This window comes from Hibiscus syriacus, unplaced genomic scaffold (assembly GCF_006381635.1).
Source record: "Hibiscus syriacus cultivar Baekdansim isolate YM2019G1 unplaced genomic scaffold, ASM638163v2 tig00112289_pilon, whole genome shotgun sequence".
Classification (NCBI taxonomy): Eukaryota; Viridiplantae; Streptophyta; class Magnoliopsida; order Malvales; family Malvaceae; genus Hibiscus; species Hibiscus syriacus.
Window position 1 is genome coordinate 115,079 of NW_024063295.1, and position 23,088 is coordinate 138,166.

The 23,088-nt window shown below is 31.7% G+C and overlaps 2 protein-coding genes across 2 annotated transcripts; one reads left to right on the plus strand and one right to left on the minus strand.

Moving 5' to 3' along the window:
* Positions 1-1,576: 1,576 nt before the first annotated feature.
* LOC120177466 (E2F transcription factor-like E2FF) lies at positions 1,577-5,020 on the plus strand. The gene is made up of 11 exons (XM_039183601.1): positions 1,577-1,820; positions 1,909-1,976; positions 2,220-2,272; positions 2,367-2,444; positions 2,523-2,576; positions 2,861-2,945; positions 3,120-3,187; positions 3,273-3,345; positions 3,430-3,491; positions 3,800-4,187; positions 4,743-5,020. Exons 1-11 carry the CDS (start codon positions 1,732-1,734, stop codon positions 4,823-4,825), a joined length of 1,101 nt encoding a protein of 366 aa, XP_039039532.1. The 5' UTR covers positions 1,577-1,731; the 3' UTR covers positions 4,826-5,020.
* A 5,027-nt stretch (positions 5,021-10,047) lies between these two features.
* Positions 10,048-11,542, minus strand: LOC120177412 (flavanone 3-dioxygenase 3-like). Its single transcript, XM_039183572.1, has 4 exons — positions 11,291-11,542; positions 10,984-11,204; positions 10,412-10,742; positions 10,048-10,320 (listed from the first exon to the last, which is right to left on the minus strand). Exons 1-4 carry the CDS (start codon positions 11,540-11,542, stop codon positions 10,063-10,065), a joined length of 1,062 nt encoding a protein of 353 aa, XP_039039503.1. The 3' UTR covers positions 10,048-10,062.
* Positions 11,543-23,088: the final 11,546 nt, after the last annotated feature.

Sequence of the window (23,088 nt, forward strand, 5' to 3'; positions counted from 1 at the left end):
GTCTCTTGAAGAAAATCTAATCGCATTCAAAGAAATCATCTCCGATTTGGAGAATTTGAAAGTGAAGTAAGATCAAGAAAATTTAGGACTGATCCTCCTATGTTTATTGTCTATGTCTTACTCGTCTTTTAGGGACATAATCTTGTATAGTGCAAAATACTCACTTTTGAAGAGGTGTATCTTTGGGGAGGGGATGTTCGAATGAGTTGTAAGGGACTATAAAGGTCAGTGGATAGTGGGATTTACCAAGAAGAGAGGAATATGCACAGTGCTGGAATTTGAACTTTGATAAGTATACGAGGGACTCTAGGCTACATGGAAGCTAGGGTTAAGAAAACTACATATGGAGACAAACAATAACGAGGCAAACATAACGGTTAGAAATAACTAAGGCAATGGCAAGAATCTTCCGATACTGCACCGCACAGAACTATACCTAAAGGAAGAATGGAGGGTAGAGTTCAAACATATAAAGAGCAACAGCAAAAGGATAACATAGGACTATAAATGAGACGAGATATATCATGAGTTACTTGAGTTCGATTCGATTAAAGCTCGATAAATACTTGACTCGAATGGACTTGATTCAAGCTCGAACTCGACTCGAGTTCTCAGCAAATCGAAACGAGTTACTTAATACTTGACTCGAAAAACTCACGAGCAATTCGAAAAAATAATATATTAAAAAATTATTAATAATATTAACATTTATGCGCTGATTTTTTTTAAATGCAATACAAAATTTTCATTTGCTTAAGATTTAGGTTTGTGTTCGAGTTTGAGCTTCAATCTAGTTAAATTTAATATTTTTTTATTTTGAGCTTTAAATAATTATTTCGAGTTCGAGTCGAACTTCAAAATTTTAGGCTCGTAAATTTTTAAGATAAGTCAAGCTCCATTTTAAAATCTTCAAATTAAGTCAACAATATTCACACGATTACTCCTCCAAGGATTACATGAACTTATCGAACCTCCTGAAAAAGTAGCACAATGGATTCGGGAAGAAGTAACATAGACTAGAGTTTCCATCATTCCTGTAATTATTAATGTAAATTATTAATATTTTGTTGAAAATGAGACTAATTTGCGGAATAATTGAGGTTAAAATGACTAAGAGCAGTCACGTGAACTAAACGGATTCAATCTCGAGACCGATACCTTTCCAAACCTTTTGGCGCGCCTTTCATTTTTAACTATGTGCACTGCCACCGAAACTAAACAGCATGTGCCTAATCCGATCAACATATATAATAATAATAAGTTTTACTATTAAATTTTATAATTAATATTTATTTATTTTGGTAAAAATATAATTATCAATACCGATTTATTAATTAATTTTGATAACATTTGATAAGATATTTAAAAACATTTGTACATATTGTATTCAAACTCAAGACTTTAAAAAATCAATCACTCGTTTTAATTATAAAGATGAATTGATTGATGTTTCATTTGATATTATGGTACAATTAGAGGGGGTGTATTTTAGATATAAACCGCGGTTCATCTCAATTTGAATTCGCGGGATCAACCAAAACGCCAACGGAAAAGATTAAAAAAAAGGAAAACCAGATCTGATTTCACGTTTGAATTCTGAAAACCCGCCAATCAAATTTTCTCTTTCTTTCTCACCGGCCAAACAGGAATATAAAGAGATTCGATTCTCCTTGTCGACTTTTGCTTTTCGCTTAACTTGATTCTCTCTGTTCGTTTCTCGGGAAAACGTCAATGTCTTCGTTTGTTTCTCAAGAATCTGAGTCTAATTCACGACCTCTTTACTGCCGCAAAGAAAAATCCCTCGGCCTTTTATGCTCCAAGTAAATGTTTTCCCAGCTCCTTCAAGTTTCATAGATCTGATCTTATTTAATCTCTCAATTTTTTTTAAAATATTTTCCTTTGTATCAGTTTTTTGGCGTTGTATAATCAGGACAGCGTTCAAACGATTGGACTCGATGACGCGGCTTCAAAATTAGGTCTATAATCTATTTTTTCTATTAATTGCTGATAAAATAAAACTATCGCTAACATTTTCTTCTTCTTTTCTTTTGAATTTTGTTTATTTATTTTAATCTAAAATCTTGTTTTAAAATTTTAATCGTTCCCCCCCTCAAAGTTTAAAACTGCATTAATTAAATTTGATTAGTTAAGCATTAGAGACCGATATTTGATTAAAATTGTATTTATTTGCTTTATTGAGATCTTTTGGCATATTTCAGGAGTCGAACGTCGACGTATATATGATGTAGTCAATATATTGGAGAGTATTGGAGTAAGATACAAATTCTTTTGAGCCCTTGTTTTCTTATCGTTCAAGTTCAGTGAATGGATCAGTTTAAGTTGGTTTTTGGCATTCTCCTGTTTAGGTAGTTGCAAGAAAAGGAAAGAATCAATACTTATGGAAGGGTTTTGGAGAAATTCCAAAGGCCTTGGAAAAGCTTAAGGTACATTTCAAATTTCTGCTTTTCGTTTTCACATTTTAAATTGAAAGGAACTTGATTTGTCAAGGGTTCTGCTTTCAGGGAGAGGCTCTGGAACAAAATTTCTGTTTCTCAGATTGCAGCAAATCATTAAGGGTATAAATATAATTATGCTTTAGTTTCCATACTCCATTTGTTTGCTGAGAAAATTTTAGTTTAAATACTTGGTTTTTCAATGTCTTGAACTGAGACTGTTGCTAACATATCTTGGTGACATAATATAAGTGAAAATTGGGTCTAATTTATCTTAATAGTCTTTGTCTGATTCATTTTAGGCCTTTAACTTTAAAACTAAAGGAATTCAAAGCTTTGTTTTTTTAATAGATGGCTGTTAATAATCTTTCCCTTCCATGTTTAACTGGCTGAGCTATTCTGCTTAGGTTTTAGATGAAACTGAAAGTGCAAAGCCTTTGTATGTGAAGAGTGAAGGGCAATATAATCTTTCAGAATCATCAAAACGTTCTGGTAAGAGGTTTTTCTTTTGTATTTTGATTTGCAGCATTTGCTTATATATTACTTGCAATAAAGATTATTAAGGTTACATACAATGATTCATGCATGGAACACTTTTATCGTAGAAAGTTTTCATTTTTAATTGCTTCTATTAGTTTACTTGGTTTTCGTTTTTATATTTCTTAGATACCAAAAGAGAAAAATCCCTTTGGCTTATCACACAGAACTTCCTCAAGCTTTTCCTTTGTTCAGATGTAAGATACTTTTGTTTTATGTGAATTTTCGGCCATAAACTGTTTATTTGCACAGTACGGTGAATATCTGATTAATTGTATACAGGCTGAATTGATCACCCTTGATAGTGCAACGTTTTCTTTGCTGGGAAACGTCCCGAATTCAACTGCTGTGAGAAGTAAGTCAACAACAAACCATTATTAATGTCATGTCTGAAATTTTAATGGACAATCACTTGTTTTCTCTGGTAATTGTTTTGCAGCAAAAGTTAGACGATTGTATGACATTGCCAATGTGTTTTCTTCCATTAATTTAATTGAGAAGGTATGATTTATATGCTTCTACTCTTCATTTTGCTTAAACTATCTTTGTTTGACACTCGTCAATGGGATATGACTCTCCAAATACCTGAAAAAACATTAAAAAATTTTAATATACTTATACCAGACACTCAAACAAGAGTTCGAGTAACAAATTTTGTCTCCAAAAACACATCCAAAATCCAAATTCAGCAAAGAAACCAGTATTTTTCCCTTTATAGCATTCTTGGTGCAGAAGGAACGTAAATATTTAGGAACCTAAAGTCCTTCCAGTGATTCTCACTAGTTTTTATTTGGTTAATTGATTTGCAGACCCATCACCCCGAGAGCAGGAAACCGGCATTTAGGTGGCTGGGATGGGGAGCCAAACATCACAATGGATCAAAGACAGCTTTGGAATTGAATGAATCAAAGAAAAGGACGTTTGGGACTGAGATTACAAACCACGGTTTAAAGAGAACGAAGACAAACACCTCGGTTCATAGGAAGTTAAACCAGAAGGAACATATGGCAATGCATATAAAGCTCGATAGTGTAGAATATGAACATAAAATGGAGCACCATTCAGAGGCATGCTCTAAGGGTTTTGCATTTGGCCCTTTTACTCCTGCTGCTGTATCCTCAGGAAACAAAAATGTTAGAGCGATTCGAGATTGGGAGAGCCTTGCTTCTACCTACAAACCCCAGTATCTTAATCAAGGTACCTTCTTTGATTCATTGCTTAAAGTATATAGTTCAACATTTAGTCGATTCAGCTCGATTGGTTTTGGTGACTCTGAATTTTTTTAAGGTTTTTTTAATTCTTTTATGATTTGGTTGTTTTATATATTTATGCATTTATTTACGGATATTATCTGAAATAGATACATATTTGAATTTGATTATTTGAAATTAAGAAATATTTATTAATTAGAAAATATACCAGTTTGTTCAGTTCGAAAACTCAACTGAAAATCTATTAATTTGAAAAATATATTAAATTTGGTTAAATAGGTTAAGAAATCTCAGTATAATTATCTCTAAAAAAATGAAGAGTTGGAGCAGTGTAGAATAGCTCAAAGACATACAATTAGTAGATTTCACTTATTTATACTAACTGTGCATATCAATGGAATGGTATTGTTAATGTCATTGCAGCTCTTAGTGATCTTTTTTCTCATTAATAGATCTCTAGTATTTCATATCATATGGGATTATATTACAATGCCAATATATAATTGCATTGCATGACATGGTTTTGTTAATGTCATTGCAGCTCTAAGTGATCTTTTTGTTCATTACATGGAAGCATGGAACTCATGGTATGCCGAAATTGCAAGAAAAGAAGAGATTCATTAAAGCCTCTCTCTTTGATTCTCTAACCCAAGATGACCAAACACACATGCTTCCGAATATGGTACGCAGCATTTCTGACACTTTTAGTGGATGGATTTTCTCGATCCAACGACCCTCTCTAGTAATCATATTATCTTCCATTCCATGCATTTTCATAATTCCTTGTGAGCTTCCTGTACCTGCATTACATGTTTTATTCTTTTTATCGGTAAATTAATTTAGATTCAATACAGTACAAGTTTATTATAGAATGATTTTTTCTAATCTTAATTTTTTTTATGTTTATAATGTCAAGATTCAAAATCCTAACATTTTTAAAGAATCTAACATATTAAATGTTACTACATGAACTTTGATTTGCTAATTTGCTGTAAACATGTTATTTAAATATATGAATATTTGGACCGGATATGTTTTTATTTTTATTTTTTATTATATTAATATTTTTAGACACATTTAGATATACGTTAAATACTTTTTTTTTAAAAGATTGTAGGCATTTAGAATATACTAATTGTTTTAAAATATATTTTTTAAAGTAACTGAGGAGTATGTGATTAAAAATAAACTTAAAACAAATAATAAATTGGAGAACAAGAAAATTGGGACCAAATTATAAAAGTATCAAATTACTTAAGGTTTTATGATTTGTGAAAAGATTTCTCAAAATTATAATTTTAAAGAATATTTTTATAATTTGAAAATAAATTATAAATATAATTTCTTTTTGAATTAATCAATAGTATTTAATATATTGATAAACTAATTTAGATTGAGTATTGCAAAGATAAAGGTGATATTTCTAATTCAGTTTAATACATTCGTAAATGCCAGAATTTGAACCATTGACCTTACTTAAGGAAGTCAGTGCCTCATTTTAATAAACCAACTAATAATAATAAATTGATTTAATATACTGTGTTTAGACTCCACTAAATAATGATCTAAAATTATTAAATTAACTTTAGACTCCAGAAAATGGTCATTTTCTTATTCGTTAGTTAATTTTAGATTTAGCTATTTGGCCTTAGCTACAACTTGAATTAGCTTAATATACACCAACCTTCGATTAACAATTTCTTTTACTGATAATTAAATATTAAACAGTTGCCTTAAAATAATTCAAAATCAACTATTTCGAGGAAAACTATGGCAATTTGCAGTTTAATTATAGTTACTTAACCTTCCAAATCTACACTGGTGTAATCAATTTTGATGACATCAGTTTTGATTCACGTACTCAATTATATTTTTAAAAAGAAATTCAAATCGAATATTATAAAAATTTATTACGAGGATAATTCTAACTCATTTTATTTTATTAAAAATATTAAGAATCAAACTTTTAATTTTAGTTAAAAAGAATAGTATCTTATCCTATTAAACAAACTAATTATTAATATACAACTATATTTTAATTGTATAAATTTTTTAATTTGGCAACGTTATCAATATAATTTAATAAATTATTGAGTAAACTAAACAATTAATAAACTTCAAAAATTGCCGCCTCCCTCTTTTCTTTTCTTTTTTAACTTAGATTTTTTTAAATATTTTTGTGTTTTTTTAATTTTTATTTAATTAACGATGACATTAATTTTAATGTTAGTTGTCGATTGTTGATGATTATTAGTTCTCTTGTTTTTTTAATATTATGTCCTTTGTTTTCTATTTTTCATGAGATTTCGTTTTTCTTCGTAGCTTTGAGTTTAATATTTTTATTTTTTAATGAGTTTTTTAGTGACTATTGTTACTATTTTGCTTTTTATGCTTAAGTATATTGTAATTATAATTTATTCTATTATTTTTATTAATGAAATTCAGTTGTTATTGTTAAAAAAAATAAACATCTGAGATTATTTATTTAGAATTATAAGGCAGGTGGGATGAAATGTCCATGCAGATGGCTGTATTCTGTGTCCATTAAGAGACTTTATTGCTAATATGCTTGATTAGAACTGTTTACGGCGTTTGCATGTTCGAATTAACAATTTACTTATTTTTGAGTTATTCAAGTTAACTTAAATTATGAGTTAATTTTTGAGTTCGAATCAAATTGAAACTTGAAATTTTCGATTCACTCGGAAAACTGAAATTTTAGCTAGATATTTTAATAGTTTTACAATTTGGTATTTGATTTTTTAATTCTTTCAATTTCTTCTTTATTTTAAGTCTATTTTTATTTAATTTAAACCACGTGTTCCTAAACTATTTTAAAATACCTATCTATCTTCAATTCCTCTTTTTGATAACAACTTTTCTATTTTCTTAATTTAGTCCCTTAACTTTGCATGATTTCCTATTTCCTTCGATTCCTTCATTTTAAATCCATTTTTTTACCAAATTTGAACCACATTCTCCTAATTCATTTTAAGATACCTATGTATCTTCAATTAATCTTTTTTATAACAAAATTTCTATTTTTTTCAATTTAATCCATCAACTTTGCATCTTACTTCATTTTCTAAATTCATACATGAATTTAAGTCCACTTTTGATCAAATTTGAACAATATGTTCCTCTACCACTATAGAATATCTATGTAACTTCAATTGTCATTTTAACTATAAAATTATTCTTTTTTCAATTTAGTCCATTAACTTTATATTTTATTCAATTTGGTCTTTTGACTGCATTCTTTTGCAAATTCTTTCTTACCACCAATTCTTCGACTCCTTTATACCCATCAATACTTTATCCTCAAAATATATTCTTTAAAAAATATATTATAAATATATTTTATAATTTTAAATTGTATTTGATTTATTAAATAACATTACAATATGAAAAAAATGAAGATATATATATATATATACAGTTAGAAAAAGTCGATAAATTATAAACAATTTGTACCATAATATCATAAATAATCATAATTAAATTTGTACAGAAACTCGAACAACTCGACTCGACTCTTAAAAAATTAAATAAAGTTTGAGTTGTAAAATACAACTCGTCAACTCGATTTTTTACCCGACTTGACCAATTGCTAACTCGACGCTCCCTTCAAAATTTCAAATTTTCATATATTTTAGTTGTTTTTTTAAATTTTATTGATAATATTTTGTGTCCCTTAAAATTTTATAAGTTCGTAGTTCTAATATAAAATTATGCATCCGTCCCGGTATCTACCATACTGTCATAGTGTTCGCTGTTTACCTTTGTTTTAATATTTATTTCTAATCCACGGAGTAATTAATTTTGGGAAAAACTGCTACAAGTGATAGTCAACAGCTGGTTTTTTGTTTGTTATCATATTAACGGTACATCATACATATTAATATTGGCACACAGAGGATGGAGTACTGGCAATGGTGCCTGAGCTTATGAAATTAGATAGCTAATGGAATTCGGAGCTGATCAAGGGATGACTGCACGTCGATTTCATCGGAACCATTTAACTCCAACGATTGCTTATAGGTCATTCCTTGGTGGGCTGGCGGCCGAGAGTCGTCGATTAACCCTGGAGCCGGGGCTACTAACGTGTCCAATGAAGGCCCATGAAGTACTGTAGCAGTGGAGATTCTTTTCACTTGGTTATTATGTAGGATCGCTTGATGTATGTGACTCACAAAGCACCATGTTGGTTCACAAGGACTCCTTTCTGCTCGTCTATGGCCAGCCACCTTATTCATCATCAGGGACGTCTTTTCATCAACTTTTTGTAAGCCTATTACAAAGGCATTATTTTCTCTAACTTTTTAAGTTTGTAAATCCAACTTAACGATTCTTTATTCACGTCAACCAATATAAATAATAATTTCTCATCAATTTAATCGGCCGTTTTTTAATATTATTTATTTGTACCATTAAAATAACCAATGTCGGACTAGAAAATGGTGATGTTCTTATTCGTTAATTAATTTTAGGTATAGGTATCAAACACGTTATTGAAAATAATCATTAATCACAGAAAGGAGACCAGTTCCTAGGATTCTTCTCTCATGTATTGGAATGTCCTTTCTAACCAACCCTCTGTTTGGACTTATCTGCAACTTTAATTAAACTAACCTTTTAATCAACCATTTCTTTTACTGCTAATTAAATATGAAATACTTACCTTAAAATAATTCAAAATCGACTCTTTCGAGGAAAACTATGGCAATTTGAAGTTTAATTATAGTCACTCAATCTTCCAGGTTGAGATTTATTAATTACACTGGCGTAATCAGTTTTGGTTGACATACTCAACGATATTCTTTTTTTTTTATTAATTACACATATTCGATTTATTAATCGGTTAATCCATATCAAATATTGTAGAGATTTATTACGAGGACTATCCTTTCAATCCAATTTGTTTCATTTAAATCATTAAGGTTCAAGTTTCTAACCTTATTTAAAGGATATGTAAGCTACATGTTTGGTATCTCAATTATCATTTTCTTTTCGATTTGGTCACCCAACTATCTTTTGTTTCAAAATCATATTTAGCATTACAATTTTGATTTCATTTGGTCATACACTATTAAAAAATAACGATGATTTTGACGTGCCATCATAAGATAATGCCACATCATCATTAAATTTTTTTATAAAAAATACCACGTCAACTGCTCAGTTAATTTTTAACGACGGTTGGCCAAAATGAAATAAAACGTAACATTAGATATGATTTTAAAAAATAATAGTTAAGTGACTAAAATGGCACAAAAATGATAATTATGATACTAAACATATAATTTACATTTAAAGGATTCAATATCTCATCCTATTCAACTAACTAATTATTATACTCATATACCTTTTGAATTTGGGAACATTAACATCATAATTTATTTTTTTTAATTTTATTAAGATATTATACGCAACGATATTTTAATCATATACATTTTGGATTCAGGAACATTAACATTATAATTTAATAAAATTATATTTCTTATAATTATATTAAAAATCTGTTTTCGTCTATTAAACTTTTATAAATTTCATCGTTCATATATAAAATATTGTGTTTCTGTCCATACATGTATTATGCTGTCACCGTGTTCGATATTACCTCATGTTTTAATATTTAGTTTAATCCACGAAGAAATTAATTTGGGGAAAAAACAGCTCCAGATAATAGATAACAAAAACAATATATGCACAGCTCGTTGTTTATTTATTATCATTGTAACGGTACATCATACATATTGATATAATTGGCACACACTGGGTGAAGACAATCTTATTAATATTAGCACACAGAGACGCACATGGAGGATAGAGTACTGGCAATGGTGCACAAGCTTATGTAATTAGATAGCCAATGGAATTCGGAGCTGATCGAGGGATGACTGCACATCGATCTCATCCGAACCATTTAACTCCAACGATTGCTTGTAGGTCATCCCTCGGTAGGCTGGCGGCCGAGAGTCGTCGATGAACCCAGGTGCCGGGGCTACTACCGTGTTCAATGAAGGTCCATGAAGTGTAGCCATTGAGATTCTTTTCACTTGGTTATTATCCAGGACCACTTGATGTATGTGACTCTTGTACTTCCCGTTGGATAATATCTATGACCAACCAAACAAAAAAATGTTAATATATAGTAGACAAGAACGATATAATGAAGTGGTATACATATGTATATATATAAGTAGACACCTCCAGATGATCTCCCAGGTTAATGAAAATGGCGTTTGAGGGTATGTTAACGGCGATCCAGCTTCCTTTATGAGAGAGCACTTGGAGGCCGCCGTTCACATCTTGAATAAGGGAAACAAAGAAGCCCGGGTCGGTATGATCGGGCACACCGATTGAACCTTTTGACTGGAAAGACGGAGGGTATAGATTCATGGCGGAGACGTCGAAGCCGGCTTCGAGTCTGAATTCCTTCTCAATGTAGGTTTTTTCATATCCCAAGATTTTCGAGATTGCTCTTGCTAAACCGAGTTCCACCTCGTGCATCCCTTTGAAGTACACTCCAATGGCATCCCTACCAAATATAGATCAAGAATCAATCCACTATTTAAAAAATGAACGTGTGAGAAGGTAATATTTGTTGGAAAGACTAAACCATTTGATAACGAATGCTTAAATGCTTTTACAGACGTCGTGTTTGAACTCGGGACCTTTAGGGATAATAATCACCCTTCACCCTTTAACTACAAAGGTGATCACTTGGTTCGTGCAACATGTCGGAATATAAACAATAAGAATAGAGAGATTTAACGTACCTAAAGCTGGCTGGTTTGGTAGGGCAATGGTATTGAGGATGTGCCACTACCTTAAGATATTCTCTGTTTTCCCCAGCATGGGATCTTAGACCCCATCTTATCCTATCCATGGAATCCTTCTTTAAATATTCACTCCTTTCTTCCTGATTCGTCAGTTCGAAGAAATCTGAGATACCCTTCAGTGCTGCTTCTACCACACTTTCTTCAACACCATTTATCAGCTTCACAAAACGAACACGAATCTCAGCATATAATACATCATTAACATAATTTTTATATTTATGTGTAAAGCATGCAAGGTTCATACATAAAAGAAACCGAATTCTTCGCATGCTTTTCCAAGGTGTTCAAGGGACTTAGCCCGTTCATTTTGATCCTCGGAGAACAGCAAAGAGTAATCAACGGTGGGGATTTGATCATCACAACCATCAGTGGCTGAGACAGCTAGATTGTTGGCCATAGAAAGGAAGTGAAATTTAAAAGCACAGATAAGTGTTGAAGAGGTTTCTTGATTAAGATGATGGATTTGCATGCAGGTTTTGGAAGTAAGTTTCGTCATTTATAGATGAAATTCCGGACCCACTTCATTTTTTATTTAAGGGTAAATGATATCTCATTAAATTATGTTGGTTTGTTGAGTATCCTATTGTTAAAACTTATAAAATAGTCTCTTGATTATAGAATATTACTTTTTGAGTTTATCGACTATTAAAAGTTATAAAATGACCACCTTACTCTTCATATGTTCTAAACTCATTATTTTTCATTAAAAAAATTGATAGTCGCCGTCAATTTTTTAATAGAAAAGAACTAGCTTGGAACATATGAATAGTCGGATGACCATTTTGTAACTTTTAATAGTTAGAGAATCAACAAAATAATACCTCATAATTAAAATATCATTTCGTAACTTTTAATAGTAAAAAAACTCAATAAATTACTATCCTATAATCAAGAGACAATTTAAGTACTTTATCGTTTATTTAGATATCAAAATTTAGTCTTAATCGTCACTTTTTAATCATCTTAACTATCAAGTAATCTAAACCATTGTTTATCTTTTTTGTTGAATAAATTATACCCACCTTGCTTATCGTCTTTACTATTAAAAGTTTTGTATAACAATCAACCATACTACTAATATACCAAAATTTTATAAAAATAATTTACTTTTTTCCTTATTGTTTTACAAGTAACTTTAAATAATTGAGGAAAAATAAGCTCATGATATGAACACACATGGTATAGTGGAAAATGAGGTGCTGAGCAAAATAAATAAATAAGATGACGTGGATAAAGCCAAAAGAATAGTAAGTGAAACTGTGGAGGTATCGTGTACGTATTTTTTTAATTACATTGTATATTAAATTTTGGGATATGAGTAGGGGAGATGTACTTTAATCGATATATCAATATTAGGGTCTTATACATCTAGAAATATTTTTTAGGGTGAACATTATTAGTAAAATAAATTATCGTAAAATTTTAATTTTAGAATAAACATGTAACGTACATAGATCTACCAGTGGTCTTATATATATTTTTCTAAGTAGATAGAAAGATATTTAATTAAACAGTACAACCGGAAAACATGTATTTACAATAAACCTAAGATATCTTTTAAATTGTCACTGTCGGTTAATTGTTGTTCACCCTCAGTGATTATTTGTGATCAAATTAGCGCACAAACGTTCATATTTCGGTCATACCTCTTTTTTCGTATTAAATTAAAATTAAAGAGAATTGATCTAAAAATTTGAAGTTTTAAATCATAAAGCCAAACTCTCCGAAATGATGATTTTTGCGCTTAATTTCTTGACTTTTAAAATAGTTTTGAGAAAATATAAAATCACAAAGTGATAGGGGTAAAGAGATAAGTTTATAGGTATTTAGGGTGACTGCAAAAGACGTCGAAAAGTAATGATTTTTTGAAATGATTAAAAATCGATAAAAAAAAATGAAGCCCTAACTTTGATAAAGATGACGATAAGAAAAATAAAAAATGATTAAAATTTAAATTTTATGTCAACATTAAATTATTATGTCGTTAAAAATAATTACATTAAAATTAAAATCAAAATTTAATACAAAATTTAAAGTATTTTATTATCTAATGATAAAATCGATATAAACCCTACAATTTAATGATATTTAATTTAGTTTACCCTTTGTTAAATCAAAGTTAAGTACCGGTTCTTTCTCAGTCATAATTTACTAAAACATAGTAAGCAGATAGAAAAATTTTGGCACAGAACATCATTTTTTTTTCTTAATCATAATTATTAAAACAGAGATAATCAGCCCGTATATATGCTGGTAATACAGTAATGGTAACACCATAAACAATTATAATCAAACAGTAACTACATAGGTTAAATCAAGCAGCATCGTAGTTGAGTCTGAACAGAAGGGACATCTGTGTAGGATCTCAAAATTAATAAATTTACATATAACTAAAAAATAAATAAATTATCGATTTAATCCCTCATCTACTATTTCTTTTCTATCTTGATTATGTAATTATAATTTTAGCAACTCATCATTAAAAAATTATCGACAATATTGACATGATTTAAATTATTTTTTAACTTCCACATAATTGTTCTTTGTTATTTTTTGACGAGATTAAAATGAGTGAAATCGAATCATGATCTTTTGAAAAGAAGATATGCTTGTTTAATGGTCTAATGAGTAAAATGAATTATTTTTAACAACATTGACTTTAATAGATGTTTTTTGATTTTGGTGACCAAACTTAAAACACCCTTAAAATGCAGTAACCATCAACAAAGTTTACCCTATGTTTTATGAAACAACTATCCTAAAAATATATGAAAATTGACAAGAAAGTATCTCCTTATGATATTTTTACTCCACGATGTAATTAATTTTGGGATGGAACAAAAATTTTAAATAAAAAAATATAGAGACTTAATATTATAAAATTAAAATATAAAAATAAAATTTTAAATTTTAAATTTTAAAAAAATACGAAAAACCCTGTCATATTTAAACCTGAAATTTTCGTACAACAATCCACCAAGTAATACACCACAATTTACTTTCAGCTTTTCCCCAATTAGCTTTAAATAATTGAAAACATTAACCTTATGAACATGAATGGTACAATTAATTAATATGTTGTGCTGAGCAAAATAAATAAAATGACGTGGATAAAGACAATAGCATGGTTAGTGAAATTGTGAAGCCATGTCATATTATAATGTTTTTATATATTAATAAACAAATTTAATTAAAAAATTTAAATTATTACTTTTGTTCCATTTTGATATTCGAATTTTTATTTTTTTAAAATCATATCTAACATTTAGTTTATGTTTTAATTTTGTACTTTGCCGTTAAAAATATTAGAATTACTGACGTGGCATTTTTTATTTTTTTAATGATGATGTAGCATTATCTTATGGTGACACGTCAACATCATCTTTAATTTTTTAACAGCGAGATACCAAAATCAAACCTAAACTAAACGTTAGATATGTTTAAAAAAATAAAGTTTAGATACCAAAACCAAACAAAAGTAATAATTTAGGTAGTTTACCCTAATAATATTTTGGCACAAAGCAATTTTCAACAAAACTAGGATTTTGATTTTTCTAAAACAAAAGTGGACTTGAACCAGTTTGATTTACAACTCAATTCATAAAAAAAGTGATAGAACAATGAAATTATTATCTAAAGGCATAATGGTAAAATTAGTCCCAAACGTTTACTATCATGGTCATTTTACCCTCTATTCTATTTTCTAGAGCATTTTAGCGTATTATTCTTCCTTTTGGGACATTTTATCCTCAATGTTTCATTTTAGGTAAAAAAATGCTCCTATTTTGGAGTGTCAATCATGTGTTAACTAATAATTTTCATCTATAAAGGGAGTTTTTTGTCCCAAAGTAAAATGTTAGGGGGCCAAAATACTCCAGAAAAAAATATGGGTCAAAATGACTATTTTGGTAAACATTAAGGGCTATTTTTAGCATTATGCCTTATCTAAAAAGAAAACATAGAAACGAAAAGAAAGGATGAGGAAAAGAATTAACGATGACATGAGGATCATTGATAGAACAGTTGACTATAATTATTATCTAAAGATTCAAGAGAGTAAAAGAACTTAGAAAGTGAATTTTAATTGCTTTTTCTATTGGGCTTCATGAGAATAATGAAATTGCATTGCTATATGATATCCTTGGCAATACGTACTAGGGTTATATGTGATACACCAAACACAAATGTGGTGGCTGGAACTTAATTCAGTCCACAATTAACAAATATTTAGGAAAGAAGCAGCAGTATTTATAACGTTGGAAGAAGTTGTGTCGCAGGTCATCCTCAAGCTTCTAGTAAAACGTTGAGAAGAGAAGAAACCTTGGCATGAACCTCATTTGTGTCAAGCGTCATCCCGTGCTCCATCATTATATCCAGGAACGATCCGCAAACGTGGTCCTCGTTTCGGAAACGTTCCTGCAGACAGTATAGTCCGATAAATCGAGTCCCAATTAGATTTCATAAGGTTTAGGGTTTCACCTTTACATGGTTAAGAAAGTTGGTTACTCTATCCAATCGAGATGTCTTCTCCGAACAAGAAGCGTCCTTGTCGAGGGTAATGACATATCCTTGTGGCAGGAAGACATTGAATACATTGATGAGGTTGTTATGGCCTTTAACTAACTCTCCTACTCGGAAACAGGCGGTAACTAGGCCGATCATGCATGAAAGAATCCAAGATTTAGTAGGTTAAACCAACAATTATTTACCTTAAAAGAAACAAAGAAAAGAATACCTGTTATCCAATAAATCATTCATGAATTGATGGAACATGTCGTACTTCCCTTTCTCATCCTCAAACACCTCCTTCGCTGCCTTCATATAACTCTCTGCCAGTTCATGACTTGGCATACTTCAACAATACCAAATCCAAGAATCACAAAAGCATTCAAGTAAAACATGCCAAATCAATGATATTTAACGAATCACTGAATTCAACGTGATGAACAAAACAATCTAATAGCAATGGACTAAGGAAAATCAACTTACGCTGTAAACCCAGAAACCAAAAGAAAATAGTAAGCTGAAATTGTTTTCGCATAGGAGTAATCTTTGAACAAATATAAATAATCCCATTTCAAGAATTGGGTTCAAGAAATGAAATTTAGTTTTAAATCATGATTATTACCTCCAATTTGATCCGGCGTCTGATTTAAATTTAAAAGTATTTTTATTTATTTCTCAAAAATTAATTAAAAACTCGACTCCAATCGAATTTAACATGATTTTTAATATTATATATATTTAATTTAATAGTATAAAATTAAAGTAAATTTCAATATAATACGATAATTCTAGTAGCTTATATGTTGAATTTTTCATGGAAATTGGAAAACCATCTGGACAGGTTTGGTTCCAAGTAATATTGAACATTTTACATGGAAATTGCTTATTAACCGGATTCCTACAAAATGTGAATTGATGAAAAATGGTGTTTCTCTTCTAGATAATTTGTGTTCTTTGTGTGGAAAGGAAGAAGAGTCAATTGAACATTTATTTTTTCTTGTGAGGTTTCCTGGAAGATTTGGAATCGATGGGGTGGTTTTTGGGGTGTTTACCAAAAGAACGGGTGGAAATTGTTTTGACTCTTGGTTGGAAAATGGCGTTCTTTGCAATTGTGTGGACTATTTGGTCTTGTAGGTATGAAATTGTCTTTAATAAGACGAGGTGGGATGAATATAAAGTATTAAAGTGTTAGATCTTACCTGGCTCAGGTTAGGCTTAGGCTGATGGAGTAGCGCTAAATGGCCGGAATTACCGTTCACAGTCAATGATTTCATGCTTAATCCGTGGATTTGGTCCCTCCAAAATCCCCCTGTTTCCCTTTGTAGGTGTGATGCTTGGATCCCCCCTTGAGAGAAGGTGCTAAAATTTAATTTGGATGGTGCTGTGGCAGGTAACTTTGGACCTGTTGGGATCGGAGGCTTACTTAGAAACCCCAATGGTAAAACGCTGATTCAGTTTTCGCGAGCTATTGAAAATTCGGATCCTGCGTCTGCGGAATGATTAGTCATTAAAGAAGTTTGCATGTTGTTCCTTGCATGAGTGGTTTGGGGCTGCTGATATAATTTTTGAATCGGACTGCTGTAATGCTATCCATTGCATTAAGAACTCAGAGCTTGCAACTATAAGCTTCAAGGATTTAGTTGAAGCTGGCAAGGCTGCTGTTTCCAGGTGTGGTGGATCTCTTAGTCTGATTAGTAGAGGGGGAAATTGTGCTGTGGACAGTCTAGCAAAGAATGGAATTAATAGGCGTTTTGATTTAGTACAGGTTTCGACCTCAAATAACCAGGGTGAGTTGTGCTAAATGGTTTTTTGCGTGATAGTTGCTGGTGGTATGTTGAATTCTGTTTTGTGCTTCCTAGTTGTGTCTTTTTGTTCATTTTGGCAAGCTTTGGTAGGTGTTTTGGTTGGTATTTTAAAGTTTAAAGTTTTGTATGGTTATTTGTGTATTTGACAATGATATGGTACACTCTTTTTCCTTCATCTAGGCTTAAGGAATTTTTCTAATGAGGTCCATATAACCAGATTAGCGGGAATGCGAAATAAAAGCGGAAAAATAATACCCGTAATTGATAACGGTGTTCAGCCAATTTTACTTACGTCTCCGGACTGCTGCAGATCTTTTACTAAGAGAGAAAATTTACAAGTGTTTACAAAACACTCACTACTCACAAGAAAGCTCTCTAGAAATAGGAGAAAAAAAAATGATTTTTGGGATGATTTTGAAGCTAAATGAGCTAGGGTATTTATAGTCGAAGCTTAGGGACTAATCTTGTAAATACCCTAAAGTGTGCAATGGCTAAAATATAATTAAGCAAAAAACCATTTTCAACAAGCAATAAATGCACCGTTCGGTGCATTTAATCACCAAAAGCCAGCATGATTTTCTTTACTTTTCCAACAATCTCCCACTTGAAAATTGATTTTAATTTGTCTTCACACCTCGATCACTGAGCATAATTTCTTGTCTTATTACTCTAGCATGCCAACTGAAGTTGAACACAACTTCAGTTTGTCCGTAGTTACCGTCTTTGTCAACATGTCTGCAGGATTTTGAGCTCCACTAATCTTTTCAAGTTTCAAAATCCCATCTTCCAGAAGAGACCAGATAAAATGATATCTCAATATATGCTTCATCCTGGAATGAAACTACGGATTCTTTGCTAGATGGATAACACTTTGACTGTCACAATACAATACATTGTTTTCTTGTTTCTTGCCTAACTCTTCCAAGAAACTTTGGAGCCAGACCATCTCCTTGCTGGCTTCTATAACTGTGACATATTCTGCTTCAGTTGTGGAGAGAGCAACTATCTTCTGTAGTTGAGAAACCCAACTCACTGCGGTTTCTCCTAGAGTATAGACATACCCTGTAATGCTTCTTCTGATGTCAACATTTCCAGCTAAGTCAACATCTACATAGCCTGTTAGTATCGTATCTCCGCCTTTGAAACAAAGTTCTTTGTTTGTGGTACCCCGCAGATATCTGAGGATCCATTTGTCTGTTTCCAGTGTACCTTTCCCGGATTATTCATGTACATGCTAACAGCTCCCACTGCATGAGCAATATCTGGTCTGGTACAAACCATGACATACATCAAACTTCCAATTGCTGAGGCATACAACACCTTCACCATGTGTGTACGTTCTTTCTCCGTCTTTGGTGACTCACTTAATCCTCATCCCAAGAATCTGCTTTGCAGTGCCCAGACCTTTCATTGCAAACTGCTTCGACAATTTTTGCTTTAAGTTTATAATCTCTTGCATGTCTGAACCTACAACAAGCATGTCTGAACCTACAACAAGCATGTCATCAACATACAACAATAACATAATGAAGTTGTTGTCGAACTTCTTGATGTAGCAACAATGATCTGCTTGGCATCTGGTAAAACCACTGCTACCCATGAAGCTATCGAACTTCTTGTACCACTGTCTAGGAGCTTGTTTTAAACCATACAAACTCTTCTTCAACCTGCATACCAGGTTTTTATTGCCTGCCTCTATGAAGCCTTCTGGCTTCCTCATATAGATTTCTTCCTCCAAATCACCATGAAGGAAAGTTGTCTTGACATTTAATTGCTCAAGATGTAAATTCTTTGCAGCTACAATTTTCAACACCAGTCTGATTGTAGACAGTTTTACGACTAGAGAGAAAATTTCATTGTAGTCAATACCTTCTTTTTGATGAAAACCTTTGACAACTAATCTTTCTTTGTAGCGTTTGCTCCCATCATGCTCTTCTTTGATCCTGTAAATCCACTTGTTATGGAGCGCTTTTGTAATATCCTCCATACTGGGTTAGTGATCAAATTGTGAGATTTAAAAATTCAGTGACCAAATTGGATAAATTAAAAAGTTCAAAGAATTGATTGAAATGTTTTGTGTAGGAGCAATTAGCAAAGAAGGAGGAACTAAAGGGGTAAATAAGTCTTTTAGTAAGGGAAGCAATTAAATATTACTTTTAAAGGGATATTTTAATACCCACGTGGAAGACAATTGGGGAAAACCAAAGTTCTAGACTCTCTTATTCTTCATTCTTCTTCTCTACCGTGAAGCCAAGCTAAAGGCGAGTTTTCTTGTTGATCAAATTCTTGATGAATTTAAGGTTGCTTATTGATCATTAGATGATAACTAAGCTTAAGGAAAGCTTAGGTTATCTTAAAATCAAAAGAGGATAGAGTTAGGAAGGATTAAAGAAAGGAAGTAGAAAAGTGAAATCTTATAATATAGTTCATAATAAGAATTGGAAGTGGGATTTGACTTGCCATCAAGCTAATTAAGGAATAGGAAGTGTTAGAATAAGATTAAGAACATGTTGGAATTTGAGTATGATTCTTAAATTCTATATGGAGAATTGGATTTCTAAGTTTTAGAGGTATGTAATGGATAATAATTAGTTTAAGTAAGAGTATGCAAGTTAGGGATATAAAAAGAGGGGAAATATAAAGTGTTGAGAAGATTATGAAGAGATTTTCGTGCTAAAATGACATTTCTGGGCAATGTGCATCGATGCAAATTCAATGTGCACCGATGCATCAAGGATAAATCCCAGAAATTGTTCAAGGTGTATCGATGCACATGAAGTGCATCGATGCACTACTTTAAAATAAAAACATCAAATGCCATCAGTGTATCAATGCACCCCCTTAAATACAAAAATCGAATAGGATTTATGTATCGCTGCATAGATAGTGCATCGATGTACCCGTCAAGGGATGCATCGATACATGGTGTAGTGCATCGATGCATACATTCATTAAAAGATGAAAATGACTTTTCTTTTAGCCTAAGGAATGATAGTTTAGAATATATTAATTATTATATTGATAAGTATCAATGAATTACCATGTAGATACAGAGCCTAAACAAGTTCTAGAACAATTGCCTAGTAAGATCGATCGAGGAAAAAACAAGGAAATATAGGTGAGTTCATATGCATAACATGATTATAATGATATATTTAGTTCTAGACTTGTGAGAAGTCTAGATTCAATACATTGATGCATGATTCATTTCATATTGTGAAGCATGATATGAATTCACTATGTGCATTGTGTAACATGTTTTAAATGAATATGTATGCAAAGTTATAAGAGCCATGTGATGAAGGTAAGGAAATGATATGTCTATGTGATATATTATGTAATTTGGGAAAAACACATATTATATAGATGAGAACTATAGGTATAGTTGGCATGCCAAGAGTAGAGGGTTTACGCGGTCCTTCGGGACATATATGTATTCTTTGGAACATATATGGAGTTAGGAAGGATTAAAGAAAAGAAGTAGAAAAATAAAATCTTAGAATATAGTTCATAATAAGAATTGAAAGTGGTATTTGACTTGCCATCAAGCTAATTAAGGAATAGGAAGTGTTAGAATTAGATTAAGAACATGTTAGAATTTGAGTGTGATTCTTAAATTCTATATGGAAAATTGGATTTCTAAGTTTTAGAGGTATGAAATGGATAATAATTAGTTTAAGTAAGAATATGCAAGTTAGGGATATAAAAAGAGGGGAAATATAAAGTGTTGAGAAGATTATGAAGAGATTTTTGTGCTAAAATGACATTTCTAGGCAATGTGCATCGATGCGAATTCAATGTGCATCGATGCATCAAGGATAAATCCCATAAATTGTTCAAGGTGTATCGATGCACGTGAAGTGCATCGATACACTACTTTAAAATAAAAACATCGAATGCCATCAGTGTATCGATGCACAAGTAGTGCATCGATGCACCCCCTTAAATACAAACATCGAATAGGATTTATGTATCGATGCATAGATAGTGCATCGATGCACCCGTCAAGGGATGCATCGATACATGGTGTAGTACATCGATGCATACCTTCATTAAAAGATGAAAATGACTTTTCTTTCAGCCTAAGGAATGATAGTTTAGAATATATTAATTAGTATATTGATAAGTATCAATGAATTACCATGTAGATATAAAGCTTAAACAAGTTCCAGAACAATTTCCTAGTAAGATCGATCAAGGAAAAAACAAGGAAATATAGGTGAGTGCATATGCATAACATGATTATAATGATATATTTAGTTCTAGACTTGTGAGAAGTCTAGATTCAATACATTGATGCATGATTCATTTCATATTGTGAAGCATGATATGAATTCATACTATGTGCATTGTGTAACATGTTTTAAATGAATATGTATGCAAAGTTATAAGAGCCATGTGATGAAGGTAATGAAATGATATGTCTATGTGATATATTATGTAATTTGGGAAAAACCCATGTTATGTAGATGAGAACTATAGGTATAGTTGGCATGCCAAGAGTAGAGGGTCTACGCGGTTCTTCGGGACATATATATTTATTCTTTGGAACATGTGTGAGGTCTTTTGAGACACATACTTGATCCTTGGCATATGTATATGATTCTTAAGTAATTTTCTATGTAGTCCTTAGGGACAATCTTATATGGCACTACGGTGCAATTCTACGCGGCACTTCGGTGCAATTCTACGTGGCACTTCGGTGCATTTATACGAGCTGTGGTGACAGCATAGTGCACAACCTCACAGTACTCACATACCTTAGGTTATCAGTATGGTATCATGGGTCAATAATCTTATTAATACGAATTCATGAATGTTAATATACTATGCTTACAGGTAAGGAACATGGTGATATAAACTGCATGGTTAAGTATTTGATTTCATCTCATTCCATTTTATTATGGCATTTTCATTACATTTCTTTGTTGTTATTATTATTATATTGCATCACTAAGTCGATGACTTAGTGTGTGAGTGTTTCACACGTAGGATCCGAGAAAGTAGACGAGACAGGTTAAGCAGCTGGACAATACTACTCCTGCAACTATCAGATCAGAGGCAACTTAATCAGTATGTCCTTTTGTTATGTAAATGAATGTTGACATGTAATCAAAGGGTCAGGTTGTGTATGCTCTGAGTATTTTTATAAACTTGTATTAACATATGTATATTATTATATTTTAATAATATAAGTTCAAATGTTTTATCATTTTTTAGTATTGTTTTGTATAGTCAATGTGACATCCTGGACTCGTATCCGGGTCGGGTATGGGTTGAGGGTGTTACATTTAATGGTATCAGAGCTATGGTTTAGTCGATTCTAGGCATAAACCAGAGTCTACAGAGTCTTTAAATGGAATTCATACCAATAAATAGTGAGAACTTCTTATCTGGTATAGTATGAGTATGTTGTTTTGCTAATAGAACATTGTGTTTATTTTATTAGATGTTCGGACATAATAGTTCCCGAAGTGAAGCGGGAGAAGATAGGCTTGCTGAAAGCAGTAATTCACCTGCCCTGGCCAGGCAAGGTGAAGGACAGACATCTCAAGGAGTGCCTGTACAAGACCAAGACACTTTCTTCAAGACGTTGGACGCTATTCTGCCGCGTCTTCAAACTCCTGCCCCACCAATTCAAAGAATGGATGTAGCAAAAGAGTTGAGAAGTTTGGGAGCTCCCGAATTTAAGGGAGAATCTAAGGAAGGTCCGGTTGCGGCGGATCTTTAG

Bases quoted from the DNA above. Each gene is read 5' to 3' on its own strand.
- LOC120177466 (XM_039183601.1), top strand. From the start codon at position 1,732: ATGTCTTCGTTTGTTTCTCAAGAATCTGAGTCTAATTCACGACCTCTT. The intron at 2,577-2,860 runs GTATAAATATAA...TATTCTGCTTAG, and splicing joins ATTGCAGCAAATCATTAAGG to GTTTTAGATGAAACTGAAAG. The intron at 3,188-3,272 runs GTAAGATACTTT...AATTGTATACAG, and splicing joins AGCTTTTCCTTTGTTCAGAT to GCTGAATTGATCACCCTTGA.
- LOC120177412 (XM_039183572.1), bottom strand. From the start codon at position 11,542: ATGACGAAACTTACTTCCAAAACCTGCATGCAAATCCATCATCTTAAT. The intron at 10,743-10,983 runs GTACGTTAAATC...TATATTTGGTAG, and splicing joins ACCAAACCAGCCAGCTTTAG to GGATGCCATTGGAGTGTACT. The intron at 10,321-10,411 runs GTGTCTACTTAT...GGTTGGTCATAG, and splicing joins ACCTGGGAGATCATCTGGAG to ATATTATCCAACGGGAAGTA.